The sequence below is a fragment of the Phragmites australis genome, chromosome 24 (genome assembly GCF_958298935.1).
Source record: "Phragmites australis chromosome 24, lpPhrAust1.1, whole genome shotgun sequence".
Lineage (NCBI taxonomy): Eukaryota > Viridiplantae > Streptophyta > Magnoliopsida > Poales > Poaceae > Phragmites > Phragmites australis.
In genome coordinates, this window is record NC_084944.1 from 243,986 (window position 1) to 262,900 (window position 18,915).

Consider the following 18,915-nt stretch of genomic DNA (forward strand, 5'->3'; position numbering starts at 1 on the left):
TGGTTGGGCTGCCTACCTTCGTGCGTTCGGTACTGGCAACACCGGTACGTGCCTTCGTCCCCGATGCATTCTCGAGCTTGGCAAACTCGATGCACGTGTCATCCTTGACAACCTCGAGTGCATTGACTTTGGCATCACCCTCTTCCTCAATAATTGTCTCGTCTACGTCACAATCTTCTTCCCTCGGGCCTCCCTGCTCCCGTCTCCATGGCGCCCATGGCTTCAAGTGCAGTTCCCTCAACCCGACAACCCTGATTACGACTACGTCGATCGCGACTATCTCACACGCGGCATCCTTGACCACGACTACTCGCCTTGCTCTCATCTACCTTGACTTCGACACAAATGGCTACCATCTGCATGAGCAACTCGTCGGTTTCTCCAGTCATAGCATTTGCATTGAGTTGTTTCGACTACGGGGGATGTTATTTGTCTTTCTCTCCAGTATCATCATCTGCGTCGCTCCTATTGCGACTATGGGGAATATTAAAGTATATGGTATAGGATACACAAGGATTTATTTATTATAGAAGGTTAGGATTAGATTCTACCATATTCTATCTCTAATGTTGCTTGATATCTAACCCATTTGTACTCTCTATATTCAGCTCTCAAAACTCAATACAATATACACAACAACATTACACCCATCCTCATACTCTCACATTGCCGATGATGATAATTAGTCTCTGTCGTCATCCTCGTCATCATCATCATGGCATCAAGCTTCCTGGCAGCACCGTCATCATACGGGAAATGAAAACCTGGATGTGTGTGTGCACATGAGTGAGAAGACAAGTGTTCTCAACAGGCAGTCAGTCAGTCGGTCGGTAATTGATGACTCCCCCTTGCAGCGAGAGTATTTGATTTTTTGCCACTCTGTCATCCGGTAGAGTGAAAAATTTGCCACTCAACCCACTACCATAGACTCAAGGAGGCCTATTTGTCATCCTCAACGAGGAATTATCACTCTGGTAGAGTGACAAAAAGTTAAATAGCGAGATAGCCAATGCTGCAGCAGCAACAGGTGGCCACTCGATCCGTCACCTCTGCCATCTAAGAGTAACTCCAACATCACATTCATATTTCACCCTCCATATCCCTCATATGAATTTCCATCAATAAAGATTCTCCCTCCATATTACTCCACTACTCCAACAACACATCCATATTTCACTCTTCATCATACTCTCTCACACATTTTTAATAGTATTCTATAACTAACAATATATTCGTAACGATTATATTTTTGTAACAGCTATATTTCTTACGGTTATTTTTTCAACGGATATTTCTAAAGTTATAGTGTTTTCAAATTATGTATGATGATATATGCAGTTTTTCTGAATTAATATATCATATTCCGTTGACACAACTTATAGTTTGTATAACAAATAGCTTATATATTAAGTTATAAATCTGTGCACATAACTTCTATATAAACTGTAAGAAATTATATGCATTACATGCAAGTTACTTTCAATCTTATCAAACCAATTAGAGTATGATTCTACAAAGCGCTCATTGCTGCATTCTTGGAAAGTCATACCGAGAAAGTAAGTACCCAACCAATAACTGCATGTCTAAAAAAATATCAAATAGAAAGGTAAACATATTAGTAAAGACTCTCTGATTCACTTATTCAATTTATCGACGGTAACTGGTCAAAATTCGCGGTTACCGAGCTTACTGCTCCGATCCGGTTTTAGAAACCGAACAGTAACCGAATTTGAATTCAAAAAATTGAACCAAATTTCACTCGGTAATCGGTTCGATTCGACCGGTTACCTAGAGGCGATGCTGATAAATTTTTAACCAAATTTCAAATTTTAGCAAATAAATTTTAATCAAATTTTAATCAAATTTTAAACGGTTATCATGATAATCATGAATGTTTGGTTACCGGATGGGCTGAGTAACCGAACCCCAATCGATAAGTTGAACCCTGAATGGGATAACGTGGCTTTGGGAGTTGCTCTAAGTCAAGCGCAGGCGCAGGCAGCTGAATTCACATCACACTCCAGTGCTCCACTTGCGTCTTCCCCTTCCGTGTGCGTCCCGTCGTCCCCTCCGCCGCTTACCCACACCCAATCAGCCCCGCCCATGTCCTCCTCCTTCCCTCAAAGTTGACTACCCAATCAGCTCCACCTCGCCCTGATCTCGATCCGACTCCATGGATCGCACCACCAGCAACAGCAGCACCAGTAGCACCTCCGCTGCCAGCCAAAACCCGCACCTTGGCGTCAACAAGCTCGGCCGCTCCATCCGCAAGGCCACGCCCCCTCCGCCGCCGCAGCCCCAGCCCGCCGCCCGCCCGCCCCAGCCGCAGCCACAGGTCTACAACATCAGCAAGAACCAGTTCCGCGACATCGTCCAGCAGCTCACCGCCGGCACCCCATCCCCGTCCCCTCCGCCGCCTCAGTACCATCAATCACACCGCCCGCCACCGCCGCTGCAGTCGCAGCCCAAGCCCCCCTCCATGCGTCTCCAGAGGATCCGCCCGCCCCCCATCGCCACGCCCGTCGCGCGCCCCCCGCCAGTCCACCCCCACCACACCGTCCCCAACACTAACCACAACAATCCCGTCTTCTACCGCCCGCCGCCGCCTCAGCCGCAGCAGCACATGCCCGCGCCCGGCCCCGCCTGGGCCGACTCCCCGGTCTCCGCCTACATGCGCATCCTCGAAAACTCCCTCTTCAGCGCCACCCCGCCGGGCGCCGCGGCCGCCGCAGCGGCTGCGGCTGCAGCTGCGGGACAGGCGCCTCCTCCGCACCACCCTCATCACCCGCCTCCGCCGCCGGTGCCGTCTCCAGGGATACTCCCTTCCCCAAGCGGCTTTCTGAACCTCCTCTCGCCGACGCCCAGGTCGCCATACCCGCTTCTCTCCCCAGGGTTCCAGCACCCGCCGCCGTTCACGCCCAACTTCCCTGCGCTGTCGCCGCTGCCGGGGACTGGCATCCTTGGGCCAGGCCCCATGCCGCCGCCGTCGCCGGGGCTCTGGTTCCCGCAGTCGCCCTCCGGCCTTCTTTCTCCATCAGGGTTCTTGCCTATCCTGAGCCCAAGGTGGAGAGATATGTAGCCATGGTGGCTGTCCGGCAGCAGCTGTCCCTGTGAAGGCGGCTGTGTAACATTTGACGGTAGGGGCGTAGCCACGGTGAGGTCAGTTGGGTCGTCGGCCAGAGTTGGCAGGAGGACACAGGTGGGTTGTAACTTTGGACACCCATATTTGTTGCTGTTACTTACTGCTTGTGTGATTGATTAGTCAGTCTGTCTGTCTGTAATGTCTCGGTAAAGGATATTGGTTATATATTTGTATTTGTATAACTGGGGAAAATTTTAATTCATTCACTTCTCTTAGCTGCAAAAGTTGGACAGGTAAAACTGGGCATGTTCTAGTTTAGATTATCGAGTGACTAAGCTTGGAAACCTGTAATTGTACACCCGTAGTTCAAGAAAGATTAGCTCTTTCTGACAAATCTCGAACTGATATTTGTTCTTGGTCTATCTCTCAATGCATGGAATGATTTTCCCTGTTCCTTTTTCTTTCCTTTTTGACTAAGAAGATAAACTTCCTAGACATCAGCTGGTCGGAGAATCACTATCAACAAATGTTGTCATTCACACCATGAACTGTAGGAAGAGCTTAGTGTTAAGATTGGTGCATCATTATTGTGACTATTAGTTACTCACAGCATATCATGTGCTAATTGTGCTCACATGGAAGATAAAGGTTGCTTTTTGGCTTATTTTGGCACTGTGGCAATGGCATTTTCTGATCTCCAAACTGGCCATATGCAGTTCTACATGACCTTTAGTGTTTGAACTGGACAGAAAGCTTCACAGGATTCCTGCTGTAAATTTGACATAGAAACAACTGGCTCCTAGTTACTGCCTATGATATCACAATTTTGACTTAATAGGATAATATTGGTCCATTCCCTTGTCAGGATATAAAACGAGATCTATTCATATTGGTACAGACTTTGTATACATTGTGAGCTTATTTTCTTCCTTACCTTGTCAATGGGTGATGAACCCATAAGTTTATGCAACATCATGATTGGAGATACTACTACTTATATAGCTTATGTTTGAAGTTTTCAATGCCCAAAAATTATCCGGATTGTTTGATTTTTCTTCAAGTGGTGTCCTTTGGTGCACGCTATGATGGGAGTCCCCAAGTTCAAGTCTTTTTCCTAGTAGGAACTCAGGCTATCGGAATGGTCTTCTAGGTTATGATGCACACTATGCCATGAGTTCTCAAAACACATTTTTTTTCCAAGTGTGGATTCTCATTTTGTCTAAATGATCTTATAGTTATGTGCTGTGTGCTATATTATAGTTTGCTTGTGTCCTCTGTTTAGAAATTAATATATGACTTATTCTGCTGGACCCCCTCGGTATGCAATGCTAAAGAGGGAATAATTAAAGCGTGGTTCTTATTGTTCTCCTGTAAGCAACTAGTATTATATGTGCACTGCATCTCCTTCTAAGTAATCATCACTTTTGCACAAATGTCCTATAAAATTACTATTGTAGAAATCAGTGGCGAATTTGTTACTGCTCTGTTTCATTTTTTTAATTTGTCGTTGTGTGAATATATGCATGGTTTCTATCTGCCAAGTCAATTCAGATAACTCCGGTTAAAAGGCTTGAGGTATTTCCTCCTGCATCTATAAATGTTTATGTAGACTGGACTCTATGGCTTGCTTGCTACTGAATCTAGAGCAGTTACCAAGCGAAATCCTTGCACAATTGTGATACTTAAATGGCTACTTATAATTAAGATTCAAGACTGAAAGTTTTGGATCTTTGTATATCTATTGATGGTTCCTGTGTGAGTTGTTTTAGTGTCATGGTCGAAGTTCTTCCGTGCCATGTTCTCGCATTAGGCACTTTGTGATGGCATTTTATATCCATGATGTGCCATCCCAAGAAACCAATGCTGTACGAACATGACCTTTCCACTGTTCAGTGTTTGTAGTTTTAGTTATGCTGTTCAGATCATTCTGCTGATGTCTATATACTTTGTAGTGTAATTGCAGACGTCAGTCCTAAGATCTAAATATCTAATGTTTGGTGTTACACCACTTCACCATTCTACCCACTGGAATGGAAAAGTATATGCTTTAGTTAGCTTAGCTAGGTCTAGAAAGGAATACTTTAAACTCATAAATATTATGCACTTTCTCCATGTTATTGCTGTTGACGTGCACTTCCATGCTGTGTCTGGTTTGTATTGAGGCCTATCAATTCTGGATATTTTCATGAAGTGCCTTTTCGGTTTGCTACTGTCTGTGCTCCTCCAGTTAGCTGGAATAAGTCAGGATAATTTCCTGAAGTGCCTTTTTCTGTTGATATTTGTTTTTTTGTCTGTATGAAATATGAACTTTGAAGGTTTTTTTTTCTTTTCCGATTAGCAAGCATGCGCTGCATGCCTTTTATCCTAGTTGAGTTACAAGCATTGAGAATGTTATGGATATGCTTGAAGTATTCTCTAGACTATTCTTGATTATCAACCAGCCATGTGCTTCATGCTCATGTCCTAGTTTTATTAGGATTAGAAGTTGTATCCTCAGAAAAAGAATATGACAAAGGCATCTGATTGCTTTGCTCGATTATATAAGAAAATCCGGTGGATGGTAATGCTTGTATTGTGGCGTTACCGCGTGTAGAACAAGGAGCTCTCTAAGTCAGCCGAAAATTTCGGCACTTGCGTAGACATTTCTGCAGTCTAGCATGGAACTTAAATGATGTGGCATATTCTACTTAAATTTGATGAGATCGAATATTATCTTTGTTGTACCGTTGACTTGGAAACAAGCAATTTGGCTCCTCGTGAGTGGAGGAGGGTAGACTTGCTGCTCGATCTGGTCAGTAAAATCTGAAACGAACTCCACTCAGGGAGGCCTGCAGCACAAGCAAATCTGTTGATCTGGCACTAGCAGGTGGCTATCATGGTCTCATCATCATGCTTGTTACGACCTTGTTACTTTTCTCTTGGTTTCTTTTGTTATTGTGGAGAAATCAAACCAGAGAGCACTTGCAAAAGAGAACGAAAAATATAGCGAAAAGCGTAGGATGGGAATGATGGCGATGTGCCTCCTTGGTCCAGGTCGTCTGCTTGCTTTGTTGCTTACTGGTCTGTTGTTTGACTGACAACCTACAATAATTAAGCATTGATATATAGCAGTCCTAATTTTGTGTAGACTGTACCTAACATCTCTTAATCCTGATATGGTGGTATTCAGGAAGATTGAGGATCAGTACGTGAATACAGCAGGTACTATAAACAGGAGGAGAAACTATGGACACCCATGATCCACTGAGGATCTTCAAGAAGACTTATCTTCCGGTGCATCTCAATCTTCTTCAGTTCAAGCAAATGTCTATGCTGGAGAGACAGGGACGTTCCATCCATCTCCATATCTCGTCTCGTGTGCCTCCAACGCAGCGGCCAGATGATGAGTGATTGTTAGCATTTCTTCAGCTTGTCGAGGGCTGCCTGATTGCGATGTAGAGGATGCAGAAATCTTTGACTGGAATGGATGCTGGAGAACGGTTCCTCAACGACACCAAGTGCCAGACGGACCAGAACAGCGACAGCATGTGGCCATACATGCCATGATAATCCGTCACCTCAAGCTCTACCTTCTTCCACCCCTGTACATAGTTCCCTTCCTTTCACTTCTCTGTGTGTGTACGTAGCTACCTGGTGAATCTTACTACCTTGAAGCCCCTTGGGTTAACACCTATGGTACTGGAGGAATCCGTTTTAGATATTGGACTATTGGTTACTGAAATTTCATCCTTTGTATAAGACGTTTTAGCTAGATGGCAACACTTCCTAATGATACATTTTGTACTATATAGAGTCGCACCCCCCTTGCAAGAGGCACCAGTAAGTCAACTTTATGATTCAACAACGTAAGTACGAAGGACTACGTCAGGGACCCAGAGATACGTAGGACCTTAGCATTCAGATGGATATTGTCACAGCAATCCAGAACATGATTCAGCAACGGTACAAACTCTGATAATAATTGAGTTGACATTAACAACAAAAGAATGATTGCTGAATGGCGCAGAAGAAACTAATTGGCAGGGATGCAAGTAGCTTTCTTGCATCTCTGGAAAATACAACTACTCATGTGCCCTTTTTATGGTTTACAAGAATGACAGCAGCACTTGCTACAACCCAAAAAATCGTTCAAACGCCAATAGCCTGAATCACATACTCATGGCTCATTAGGAAAAAGAAAGGCATTCACTGAAGTCACCTTAGGACTGGTAGCTAGGAATGATTGCTCAGCTTGGTGAAGTGAGCTTTCTTCTTCAGTAGGCTCCCAAATTTCTTCAGCAAAGCCTTCTTCTTCTTATGGATGTGCTCCTCCTGGTTGAATGATGATGTCGGACCATGGATCAGCAGTCCATTCATTTGATCTACAAGTCCATCGTCCCCCGGTGACTCAATGTCGTCGTCACTTGACTCGGAATCATCGTCCCTCTCCTTTGCCAGGTCATCCTCTATGATCTTGCTGTTCTCCAAAGAGTTGGCGTCCACTGCTGATACACTCTCCTTTTCATGCTTCACCTGCTTGACTATCTCCACTTCGACATGCTTAATGTCCTCCATTTGGATGCTCTGATCACTGTTCTTGCAAGGTTCATCATCTCGAACATTATGCATGGGCGAGCACATCAGCTTCAGAAGCACACTGGGCTGCTTCTCTGGGCTCCTGGCTGCAACGACTCCATTCAACCCTCCTCCTTTCCTGGCTGTGGCCTCTGCAAGCTGCGTGGCGAGTTCATCGATCTTTGCTTGAGCAGCCGCTTCTCTTGCCCGCATATCGTTGTTCTCCTGTGCAATGCTCGCGAGCTCGTTGTCCTTGTCTTCCAGCATCTCCTTCAGCCTCAGGCTGGTGATCTTTGCCTCTTCTGAAATCAGGTTGGCCTCGGTGATCTTGGACTCGAGTAGCCTCAGCTTGTTGTGCAGTTGCACCTTGTCGTCCTTTGCAGCCTTGGCTTCACACTCTGCGGCTTTCAACGATTCTAGCACCTTGTCCATTTCCAGCTTGGTGACCAGGGACTTGGACTTCTCGGTGTTTTTTGCTGCCTCTTCCTCTTCTGCTTTTCTCGCTGTCACCTCTGCAAACAACTTTGAGAGCTCATTAGCTTTTTCTAATGCGGCTTGCTCTCTAAGTCGCAGGTCGGTGACTTCATGATTCAGAGAAAGCACCTCCTTCTCCTTAAAGGACAGCCGGTCTTTGAGTTGCGAGCTTTCTGCCATTGCTTCTTCAGCTCTCGAGCTAGTATTTATCGCCTTAAATTCAAATTCTTGCAGCTTATTAAGCAACTGGGTTTTGTCTGCCTTGAGCTCCTGCACTTCCTTCTCTGCAATTCTCTGCGACTCTGTCAGCCTGTTCATCTCTGTATTGATAGAGCTCATTCCATCATCCGATCTCTTGAGCATATCGACAAACCCGGCCTCTTTGGATATCCATCCATCCTTTGATGCCTTGACCTCTGAACCCATTTTCTCAACTGTTTTCCTGAGGCAGGCAGTCTCATAGTTTGACTCATCTAGCATTAACTGGTGCCTGTCCTCTGCATTCTTCATTGCCTCCTTCAGTTCTGATATCTGAAGCTGTGCATTGTCTAGCTCTGCCTGTTTTGCAAGGACTCTTTCCTTGGCCTCTCTTGCCTCTGATGATACTTCACGTAGCGCAGCCGCTAAATCTCCGACAGCCTTCTTGACGTTATCCCTCTCTTCTCTGGTGTTATCGAGCTCTTGGAGCAGTTTTTTCTTGTCTTCAGTGAGATGGGAAACCTGCGCACTCGCTGTCTTCTCGGTTACAACAATCTGTTGATGTGCCTCATGCAGCAGCTGATGTTCAGACTTCAACCTATCAATGGTCTCCTCTAGTTCAGATGCTTCCTTGCTTGCTTTGTCGAGCTGCATGCTCGTCTCAAGGAAACCGTCCTTGTATCCACTTGCTTCCTTCTCCAAGGATGCAACCTTCTCTTTGAGATGGAGGACTTGTGATTGTTTATCTTGGAGCATGGACGTGCAATCCTCAAAGCTGTTTGTCAAGGACGCGAGTGACTCCTCGTTGCATTTGTTCAACAGTGAGACTTCTTCAAGGCGAGTTTCCAGCGACTCCGCCTTCTTCTTCCACTCTTGTGCCGACTGGTTGGCATCCACTTCCGCCCTCTTGGCGTATGCGATGTCAACTTTGAGCCCCTCTACCAGTTCTTCTGCTTTGACAAGCTTCTCCGCGAACGCCTTTGCCTTGTGGAGCTCAGCTCTTAACTCAGAGGCTTCGCGCTCCAGCTTCTTGATGATTTCTGTGGCTTCTTTCGCTTTGATCTCCAGTTCAGTGCCATGATGAGACTTCAGCCTGGCCAGTTCAGCCATCAGGATCTCCACCTTCTTCGCGTTGTCGTTCGCAATCTTCTGCACCTCATCAGCATGACTGAGAGCTGAGTTCTTGGCTTGCACCGTCGCTGCCAGTTCATCCTTAACGCTTTCAAGCTCCCTGGCCACCGCGATGAGAGAGGCAACGTCCTCGGCGTGCCGTTTCTTGACGTTGTCGTACTTCCTCCTCCACTCCTCTTCCATCTTGTGCGCCATCTCGATGCTGGACTGCTCGCGCTCGGTGGACTTGAACTTCTCGAGCTCCAGCGCCTCCTCGGCCCGCCGTTGCGCGACGAGCGACTCCTCGAGCTTCCCGTGGGCGTCATCGGCGAGCATCTTGGCGAGCGCCAGGTCCTCGAAGGCCTGGGCTTTGTCCTGCTCAATGGAGGCCAGGTGCCCCCTCGCATTCTTTAGGTCCTCCTGCACAAGATCCAGCTGCGCCTGCAGTTCCGATGTCTTTGCAGTCCTTGGCTGTTTCTGAAAGCAAGACGTGAAACGGATTAGCATCAGGTGGTACATAACATAAGTGAATGTAGAACTTGAGACTTCCGTTAATTCTCTTATTACCTCACTCGAGGTTCGGGCTGCAGCGGCCTTGAAGGACCGGCGTTCTCCTGCTCCTGGCAATGGCTTTGTTGGCAGGTCGATGGACTTGTCGAGCGGGATGCAGGCACGGTGCAGTGGGGAAGTGTTGCTCGGTCCTGCTCCTCCTGCTGCAGGTTTTACTGGCCTGCCAACTCGAGGTGCCGACGTAGCCCTGCGGTTGGATGCTTCTTTGTGGTTGGAAGCTTCAGAGAGTTTAGCAGCAGGCCTGCTTAATTTTCAGTAACACACGTACCGTCTATTAGTGTTATACGTATCATGCAATTGATTTAGTGTTTTGCCATCGAGTGTCATTTCTATATATATCAGGTCTTGGCACGGTGGTTGAATCCGAAACCGCAAGCACAAGTTTTCATTAGCAAAAAAATAAAAGTTATGATGATACGTAGAAATTCATCAGCATGCATAAGAGCTAGCAAGCAATCTGGAAGAAGACTTTTACGGTACACCTAAATGAGTGCATGCCGTCCATTTCCTTTATCCGGTGGTTTAGATTGATCCAATGATACTCTATCGCCCACCAGTATCATAGGTATCATAAAAGAGTATCATGGGTATCATAAGGGTAAGATTGGAAAAAAAAACCATAATAAACTTGTAAATTATATGTTTAATTAGGGAATGTTAAAATGTTAGTTTATTCCTCGAATAAGCTTTCACTTGTTATGTTCATTTCATTTATTAGGGTTTTCACCCTCCGTCGGCTGATATAGGTGACGAAGGTCCGAAGTCCGGTCAGTCAATGACGTAATTACCCCTAAGGGTACTAAGATAATTACAATAATACCTACTAAAATGAACGGTTGGATCACAACAATGATACCCTCCACCATTTAGTATCATGATGTACTGTAAAGGTTCTCATCTGGAAATGAATGCAGAGGAGAAGTCGTAATTATTAGCAAGGAAAGAAAGAAACAGGGAGCTTACTTGGGCTTGGAAGCCAGCATTGTTGTACAGCGGCGGAGCGGAGAGAGTTAACGAGCAAGCAACGTTGAAGTGAGCAAATGAGAGGCAGACTGGTTTCAGGTTTGCAATCGGAAGAGAGGGATGTTGACGATAAAACAAGCTATGGGAGGAGGAGGAGGAAGAAGAAGCTAGCAGCTATAATAATATAACAAGGGATCGATGGACTGGAGCCGAGGTGGTGGTCGTGCAGCGCATGCATGTTGAGAGACACAGACAATCAATCGATCCATCATTTGTTAGTGTGGGAATGCAACGGACGTGCAGCGCTGTTCAGTTGAGCTGGAGCACCTGAAATGGCAGCCCACTACACTACAACCTCTCTGAGTTCATCTCTCTCGTGTTCAGTCAAGCATGCTGGGTGTTTCCTTCCTTCCTTGTTTTGTCCCAGCTGGGTGGACTGGATCTCCCTTTAATTTGTCCAGAAGAAAAGTTTTTTAGGCCCATGCATGGTACTTGCTTGGGCCTAGGTAGCTTCGATTTGAACGGCCTTTTTTCTTGGTCATCCAAAAATGTGTGTTGTAGCTCACACCTAGAGACTTAACATGCCTCGTGGAAATGACCCAAAACGGGAAATATGTACTTGAACGGTCGAGTCACCTTGGGTGCCTCGGCGACCCCAAAAAGCCGCTAGGGGTGCCCCAAAACATGTGTTGTACCTTAGTCGAGAAGTGGATTTTTTTGTGGAAAATCGCTAGCTGTTTGGGTAGAGCAAATTGCCCGCCCGTGAGCCATTTTCGTGTGACCTTGACAAGCTGGGCAGGCTGGCGCATGACTTGTGCCGGGAGAACCCCGTGCTGTGCGGCCGACTGCCGGCGCCTGCCCTGCGTCCCTTCAATCTCAGGGCAGCAGGTAACTCAAAAAGGGAGGCCTTCGCCTGCGTGGTTCTATGAGAAAAGGCTACCCGTGTCCTGTCTCAGCCTTGTTCAGATCCGACCGGGGAATGGAGTCAAAAAGGACAACATTTGCGGTAACTCTGATGTGAGAGAGACATTCCTGTTCCTCTTGTCGGAGGTGCAGATATGATGCTCACAAGATAAGAATTGCTAGGTTTGTTAAGCAAGCACATGCACAACATCATACCACTTGTTTAGTTACTTTAGTAGTACTCAGTACACAAAGATTCCCAGGCCTTCTCCATTCCCGTTTCAGCCGAGCTAGCAATTCTTATTGATTTCGAAACAGTCACGTTATATTTATTAGTAGCTTACACTTACTCTATTTCTTTTAGGCTCGTTACTGCGAACGCCGAACTCGTGTTTTAGGCGCTAGCACATACAACCAGTGCTACTGATTACCTCATTCAGCTAATGCTACACCTACAGAATCTGTCTGTCCTATACGTACGTTGCGGTTACAACCAACCAAGCAAGCAAGCCTGTTGTATCATCTTCAACTGTCACTCAGATCGATCCAGCCAAAGAAAAAGAAAATATGATTAAGAAAGCAAGTGGTCAGAAGGGATGGGGTGAAACGAAATGATGCTCTCAAAAGGGGAAAATGATACGTGCATATATATAAAGGAAATGAAGACGCATGCATGGCTAGCTAGTGAGTGATGAGTGCATGTTACCAACCGAACCTAACCTAACCTAACCTAATCTTTCGGGTTGCCTTAGCTTTTCTAAAGGAATTGCATTCAGATTGAAGGGAGGAGAGAGAGTCACTGGCTACTCAAGCTGAATAATACTACTGGCCCTGGGAATGTCAATGTGAACGAAGGTTCAGTTTCAGAGATGGTTGTGCATGTTGAGCAAAGATGGAATAGCATCAATTTCAGCTGCTGCTGCTGCATTGCTGTCGGCGTCGCGGTTGCTTCACATACTCCACTGCAGGCCAACAACTCGGAAGCAGATAGTACAAAACAAAACTTTCTTTTAAGCAAAGGGCAGGTACTCTACCAATTCATTTTAGAAACGAAGGAAAGACTTTAGTATCAAGTTTTAACAGCTAGGAGCTGCCTACAGAAATATTATAAAAGAGACTTAAGAAGCAAGAGCCGCCACAAGAAAAATGAAGCAAGAACAAACCAGATTTACTAAACGTCACTGGACATAGCTGTACGCCAGATCCTGATCTCCTTCATGGTCCTGAGTGCAACACTCATATAAACTTCTTCGTGCCCTTCGAAAACGCGACGATTTCGCTCTTTCCATAAGTTCCACCAAGCATAAAGTATTTTACCAGTCTTCCCATTGCGCTCATTGCTTGTTCCAGCTACTGCACACCAGCACACCTATGCATCCAATCTGTGAGAGATTCCTACTGCTCCAGCTCATAGTTCCCTACAATATGGCACCACATCCATACCTAGGCGGTTAGAAGCTTGGCATAAGAGTAGTGAAGGAGGAGGTGTTCCGCTGTTTTAGTCTCCTGATGACACAACGGACATACCACTCAATTGTCCATTCCTCTCGATTCCAAGTTGTCGGCCGTGAGAAATTTGCAGTGCATGGCCGTCCACGTAAAGAAACGAACCTTGGGCTCAACATTCCCCCCTCCAGAAGAATGTGTCCCGAAACGGTAGACTCACACCAATGAATTGAGCCTCATAAGCAAATTTCGCCGTGTATATTCGACTTGGAAACCATCGCCAGGTGACCATGTCCTGCTACCCCGGCTATAAAGCAATCTCCTCTAACACAGACCATACATCAATAAATTCCTTCAATTGCTGAAAATTCTAGATGTGCCTTATACTCACAGAATGGTTAGCTCCTGACTCACAGAATGGTTTTGTGCATGGTGATATTGTAGAGATTTGGCGCAAGATGTGCTAGCGTGTACTGGCCTAACCACTTATCTATCCAGAACCTTGCCCTGTTTCCATCTCCAAGCTGAATAGTTGTTGAAGCTGCGAATAGCTCTCTTTCATTTCCATCCAACTGAACCGAGAAGGAGCTCCATGGGTGATCTGGATTGCTCCATGAATGCCATGGCCATTGCATTCTGAGCGCCCAACAAAAGCAATCTAAGTCCACGATGCCATCACCGCCAAGAGATTTTGACCTGCACATGACCTCCTAGTTAACCAAATTATAGCCTCTTCCCTCCGGAACATCACCTCCATACCAAATGAAGCGCTTCTGGATCTTGTCGATCATCTTAATAAGCTATTTTGGAAGCTTGAAAACTGTGGCATGGTAGATGGCAGTAGAAGTTAGCATCGAGTTCGTCAGTTCAATCCTCCCCGCTCTTGTAAGGAATTTGCCCCACCATCCAGGCAATCTTGCAGCTAGCTTATCGATTGGAGATTGGTAATCAACCTTACGGAGTTATCGTAAGTGCAAAGGCAGGTCGAGGTATATATATGGGAAACACTTAATTTTGACTGGGAAAGCTTGCAAGATCTCATCCAAGTCAATACCATTGCATCTAATCGGATAACGTTCAGACTTATGAATGTTTGTGTGAAGACCCAATGCCTCAACGAAAATCTGTAGGATCTCTTTAACAGTCCTTAGCTCCTGCACCCTTGGCTTGATCACTAAGGCATCACCATCCACATAAAGTGCAGATTGGAGAACGTTGGAATTTGGATGAACCGAAGCATGGAGATTCCTTTCTTTTGCTAAGCTCAAGATTCTATGAAGGGGTCTCATCGCTATCGCAAACAATATTAGTGAGAGAGGATCCCCCTGCTGGAGTCCTCTTTTGTGTTGAAATGGCTTACCTGACGCACCATTGAGAAGAACCCTTGAGGAGGTAGTTCCCAAGAGGAGACAAATCCAATCTCTCCACCTCAGTTCAAAACCAACTTGCTATAAGATTTCGATGAGGCACAGCTAAAGCACAGAATCAAAGGCCTTACTAATATCCAGCTTGAGGAAGAGTGCTGGTCTCCATTTCTTATGAAGGTCCTTTTATGAGGAACTGCATGTGGAGGAAAGTATCATGTATGCTCCTCCCGCGGATATAGACGCTTTGGCAATTAGAAACAATGCTATGCAAATGTGGCGCCAACCAGTTAGATAAGATCTTGGAGAAGATCTTTGCAAAGCTATGTAATAGGCTAATAGGTCTGAAATCTACAACAGACCCCGATTGCTCTTTTTTGGACAAGAGAACGATATTGGCTGAGTTTAGCAAGTTCAACCGCTGGCCTCTTAGGTTTGCAAGCTACGTAATGGTCTTTACCAATTCACTCTTGATGATGTTCTAGCAAGATGCAAAGAAGCACCCCATGAAGCCGTCCGAACCCAGCGCCTTCTCTTTTGGTAACCCCATAACATCTTGCTTAATCCCCTCCTCATCAATATCTATGTCCAAATCAACAAGGTTCGGTCTTTGAAATTGAAGACTACTCCAATTTATAGCCCTAACCCGCCTGAAAGAAGTGCCCAATAACATGCTGAAATGTCTATGGATTTCTTCCTCTTTTTCCTCATGCGTGACCATGACCCCCTATTTGTTTGCAGCAAATGGATGTAATTTTTCCTCCTCATTCCATTGGCATGCAGGTAAAATAACTTGGTGCTTGTGTCCGCAGTTCTAATACGGGTCAATCTAGTGCATTGCCGCACTTAAATCTTCTAAATGGCCACCAGATCCGGGAATTTGCATCTCACTCTATCTCTGAGCTGTGTTTCCATAGTTGTGAGGTTCCTAGACTCCTGCACAACATCCAGTAAGAGAAGCACACACTTAGGAATCTCCATTTGTAGCTTAATGTTGCCGATATTGGTTCTGTTCTAGGTCCTGAGAGCCTTAAACGTGCGCGAGAGCCTGATGCGGAAGGATTGCATGGAATCTGCAGAATGGATTGGCATGTTCCTTTCCAGCATAACGTCATGAAACCCCGACTTTGCAATCCAGAAGGACTCAAACCTGAAACTAAGATGCTTTCTGTAACCTGGGTTACCATGTAGAACTAGTGGACAATGGTCTGACAGAGTAGAAGCCGCAACAGTTAAAGTGGATGAGGGGGGAAAAGCAGGCCCCATTCGCTAGAACAGAAGACTCTATCAATCCGAGACATGGTAGGGATGTCTTGCCCGTTTGTCCAAGTGTATTTGCGGCCCTATAGATCTATTTCCTTCTAGTGTAGCTCATCGATGGTGGCCCTGAACCTATTCATTACCCCTCTATTAAGCTTTGAGTTGTTATTATCTGCTACCCTGTAGATTAAGTTGAAATCTCCAGCAATTAACCATTGAGTTCCCACAACCCTCTTGACTTCCTTAAGCTCATCCATGAATCTCACTTTGTTCGCATCGCCTTAAGGACTATACATAGTTGTCAGACTCCACCCAGTTCCATCATCCAATAATCTTGTAGTCACAGTCAAAGTGTTGGCAGTCTTGGTAGATTAGGACGCCACCACAAGTATCATCTATCGGCGCATATGAGTAATTTGCAGCAAACCTCCTTCCCAAAGATTAGGCCACAATGTCATCATCAAAATGGCCCAACTTAGTCTCATGTAGGCAAACAACTGAAGCCCAAACATCACTTACCATTTCATGTACTACATCCCTCCTTATGGTCGCGTTTAAACCACGAACATTCCAACATAAGAGCTTTAACACATTGGTTATCATGGATAGAGAACACTTTACATACAGCAGCCATGCCTAACTAACCATGTAGGTAGACGACACATAGACTTGCACCAAACGAGACTCAGATGTGAACAGACATGAAGACCGGGGGTTGGAAACCCGGGGGCACATGCAACTGGCATGCATATGGCAGCTGCACAGACGACAAGAATGCCGTTGTCAAACCAAAGTGGCAAGAGCCAGACCAGAAGGGGCATCAAAATCGCTGTCATCCTCTCCCACAAGATGGACAGCAGATCCGTGCCGAGTTTAGCAACACTTATTTGCCTAGGAGTGAAAACCTCCAACTAGGTGGAACTAGACATATTACAGAGCTTGACTGAACTAAACATGCTGAGTTGCATACTCTGATCGTGCTTTATGACCATCCACTGCGAAAGCATCACTCATACATCTCGACCCTCTTCTTGTGCCCCCCCCCCCTTTGGCAGAGCAGTCATATCTATGTTCATCGCCTTGATGAGACTCTCAATTGCATCAAGAGCCATAGCCAGGAGGGGGCCCTAAAACATCCTAATCAATCTTTCTTTGGTCTGAGCATTGTTGCAGCTAGTCGGAGGTAATGCTCCTAACTTCCTCGCAAGCACATCAATGGCCAATTCCTCAGAGGACTTGTCTCCTTGGGTCCTCTTCTTGTCAGCAATCTTGCCACTATGTCGTACCATGTCTTCCTTAACCAGCTTCAGATCTTAGTTTTTGATCTTCTTGGGCATGGAAAGGAGGCCTCCATCGGTTGTCATAGCTATGTCATTGATGAAGCGATCAATGTCAATTGGCTTAGTAGCCATCGGCGCGGGGAGAGACACCGGGCTACCTTGCATGGAAATTCCATTCATAGCCTCAGGCAGGAGTGGGATATTGTGTAGCAAGACGCCACATGCAAGAGTGGCTTCGACAGACATCGGATCATCCTCCATGAAGCCCCCTTGTGATTGCGCAGGGGCAACCAGTGCGAAAGGCCAGATCTCCTGTACCAACGGATCAGGCTCAGGCATCATGAGTGCAGCTCAGGAGCATGCAACAAAAGTCTCCCTCATGGTTGGGGGCTTTGCATGAGTGGGCTTGCCAAGGGCTAGCCATTTTGGATAAAAGGGGATGAGCATTGTCCTGTCAACGAAGTTGCCACGAGCCTGCCGCAGCAAGTTATCTGTGGATGGCACTGTAGTGCCATGGCGTCTGTTGGTGTCGTTGTAGCCACTATGATCACGTCTGGAGGACGAGCTACTGCCATGGTTGCTACCCCAGTGGAGGCGACCAAACCAGCCCATTCGGTGCTCCAAGCGAGGGCGCCCATCGCCTTCATCCAAATGCCCTCCCCCGCCTCCATCTTCGTCTTCGTCATCGCTGTGGCACGAGAGATGAGGCCGATCAAAAGAGCTGCACGAGCTTCTGGATTAGACAACCTCCATCGGCACATCTCCATCCTAGATGCCCTGGCGCCAAATGAAGATCCATCTCCTGGGGTTGATTACAATTTCGGTTGGCTGTTGGTCTTTGAGGCACACCAAGTGAACTAGCACCTTGTACATGTGACCCCGCTTCAACACCCACGGCTCGACCCATTCAATGTAGGTCTACGGTAAAGGGATGTGGACATGCGAGACAGGTCCCTCCAGCTCCGGCTCCATGATAGTGACCTGCACTGCCTTTGGAATGGCGCTCGAGTCTGGTGACCAGGCATAGAGCGTGAACTCGTGTGTCTTGTTCTGACGACAGGAAGCTTCCTCAGCAAAGCGCATCGCACATGTACGACCAATGATCATCACCACAATCTCCTCGGTCCACAAATGCACTGGCAGCCCCTCCAGGGTGAGCGTGACGTGGACCCCAGAGCGGCCCCATTGGACTGGCTACGCACGGACTAGCGCCGGAGCCAAAATTCTCGGTCGATGGAGATGAAGCTAGAGCGCAAGCTGGCCCTCTCGAAGGCCGCCGGGTCGGAGATCAACACCATGAAACCTTTAGGGTGGTATTTGGTGACCTGGTTGTCCATGAGGTGGACGCTGAACTCAGCCCTGAACGCGTCGATGATGTGGTAAGGCTCCGTCGCGGGGTGATTGCGACCAATCCAGACTAGCAAGGCCGAGCGCTCAAAGAGGAAAACACGCTCCCTGATTTCTTCAGACATTGGAAGCATGAAGGCCTCTAGATCTGGGCGGAGGGCATGGATCTTCGGGGAGGGCCATCGGAGCAGAAGCCGCAGCGGCCAACCTGAAAGAAGGAGCCACCTAGTGCTTGAGCACCTTAACCAGAGCGCGCTGTGGGCACCTCGCCACCCAGTGGCTCTACCTGCTGCACTCCCAGCACTTCGATGGGTTCCAATATTGAGCAGAGCGGTGGTCACAGGCCAGGCAGTTGAAGCAGCGG

At 46.7% G+C, this 18,915-nt stretch overlaps 2 protein-coding genes across 4 annotated transcripts; one reads left to right on the forward strand and one right to left on the reverse strand.

Annotated features, from left to right (window-relative positions):
* Positions 1–1,976: 1,976 nt before the first annotated feature.
* Positions 1,977–6,868, forward strand: LOC133907442 (protein HAIKU1-like). Of its 3 annotated transcripts, none has more exons than XM_062349490.1 (2): positions 1,977–6,142; positions 6,252–6,868. In XM_062349490.1, the coding sequence occupies exon 1, from the start codon at positions 2,174–2,176 to the stop codon at positions 3,077–3,079; it is 906 nt and encodes a 301-aa protein (XP_062205474.1). In that variant the 5' UTR covers positions 1,977–2,173; the 3' UTR covers positions 3,080–6,142; positions 6,252–6,868. The 3 variants fall into 3 exon arrangements, with proteins under 3 accessions (XP_062205474.1, XP_062205476.1, XP_062205477.1); XM_062349492.1 differs by having other exon boundaries at positions 1,977–6,115; XM_062349493.1 differs by having other exon boundaries at positions 1,977–3,199.
* A 426-nt stretch (positions 6,869–7,294) lies between these two features.
* Positions 7,295–11,086, reverse strand: LOC133907967 (WEB family protein At3g02930, chloroplastic-like). Its single transcript, XM_062350107.1, has 3 exons — positions 10,952–11,086; positions 9,986–10,229; positions 7,295–9,895 (listed from the first exon to the last, which is right to left on the reverse strand). Exons 1-3 carry the CDS (start codon positions 10,969–10,971, stop codon positions 7,295–7,297), a joined length of 2,865 nt encoding a protein of 954 aa, XP_062206091.1. The 5' UTR covers positions 10,972–11,086.
* Positions 11,087–18,915: the final 7,829 nt, after the last annotated feature.

What these genes read in the sequence shown, in the direction of transcription:
- LOC133907442 (XM_062349490.1), top strand. Translation starts at nt 2,174, where the DNA reads ATGGATCGCACCACCAGCAACAGCAGCACCAGTAGCACCTCCGCTGCC.
- LOC133907967 (XM_062350107.1), bottom strand. Translation starts at nt 10,971, where the DNA reads ATGCTGGCTTCCAAGCCCAA. An exon ending in ATGCTGGCTTCCAAGCCCAA is followed by an intron (nt 10,230 to 10,951) that starts GTAAGCTCCCTG and finishes AAAATTAAGCAG; the next exon opens with GCCTGCTGCTAAACTCTCTG. An exon ending in CAGCCCGAACCTCGAGTGAG is followed by an intron (nt 9,896 to 9,985) that starts GTAATAAGAGAA and finishes TCTTGCTTTCAG; the next exon opens with AAACAGCCAAGGACTGCAAA.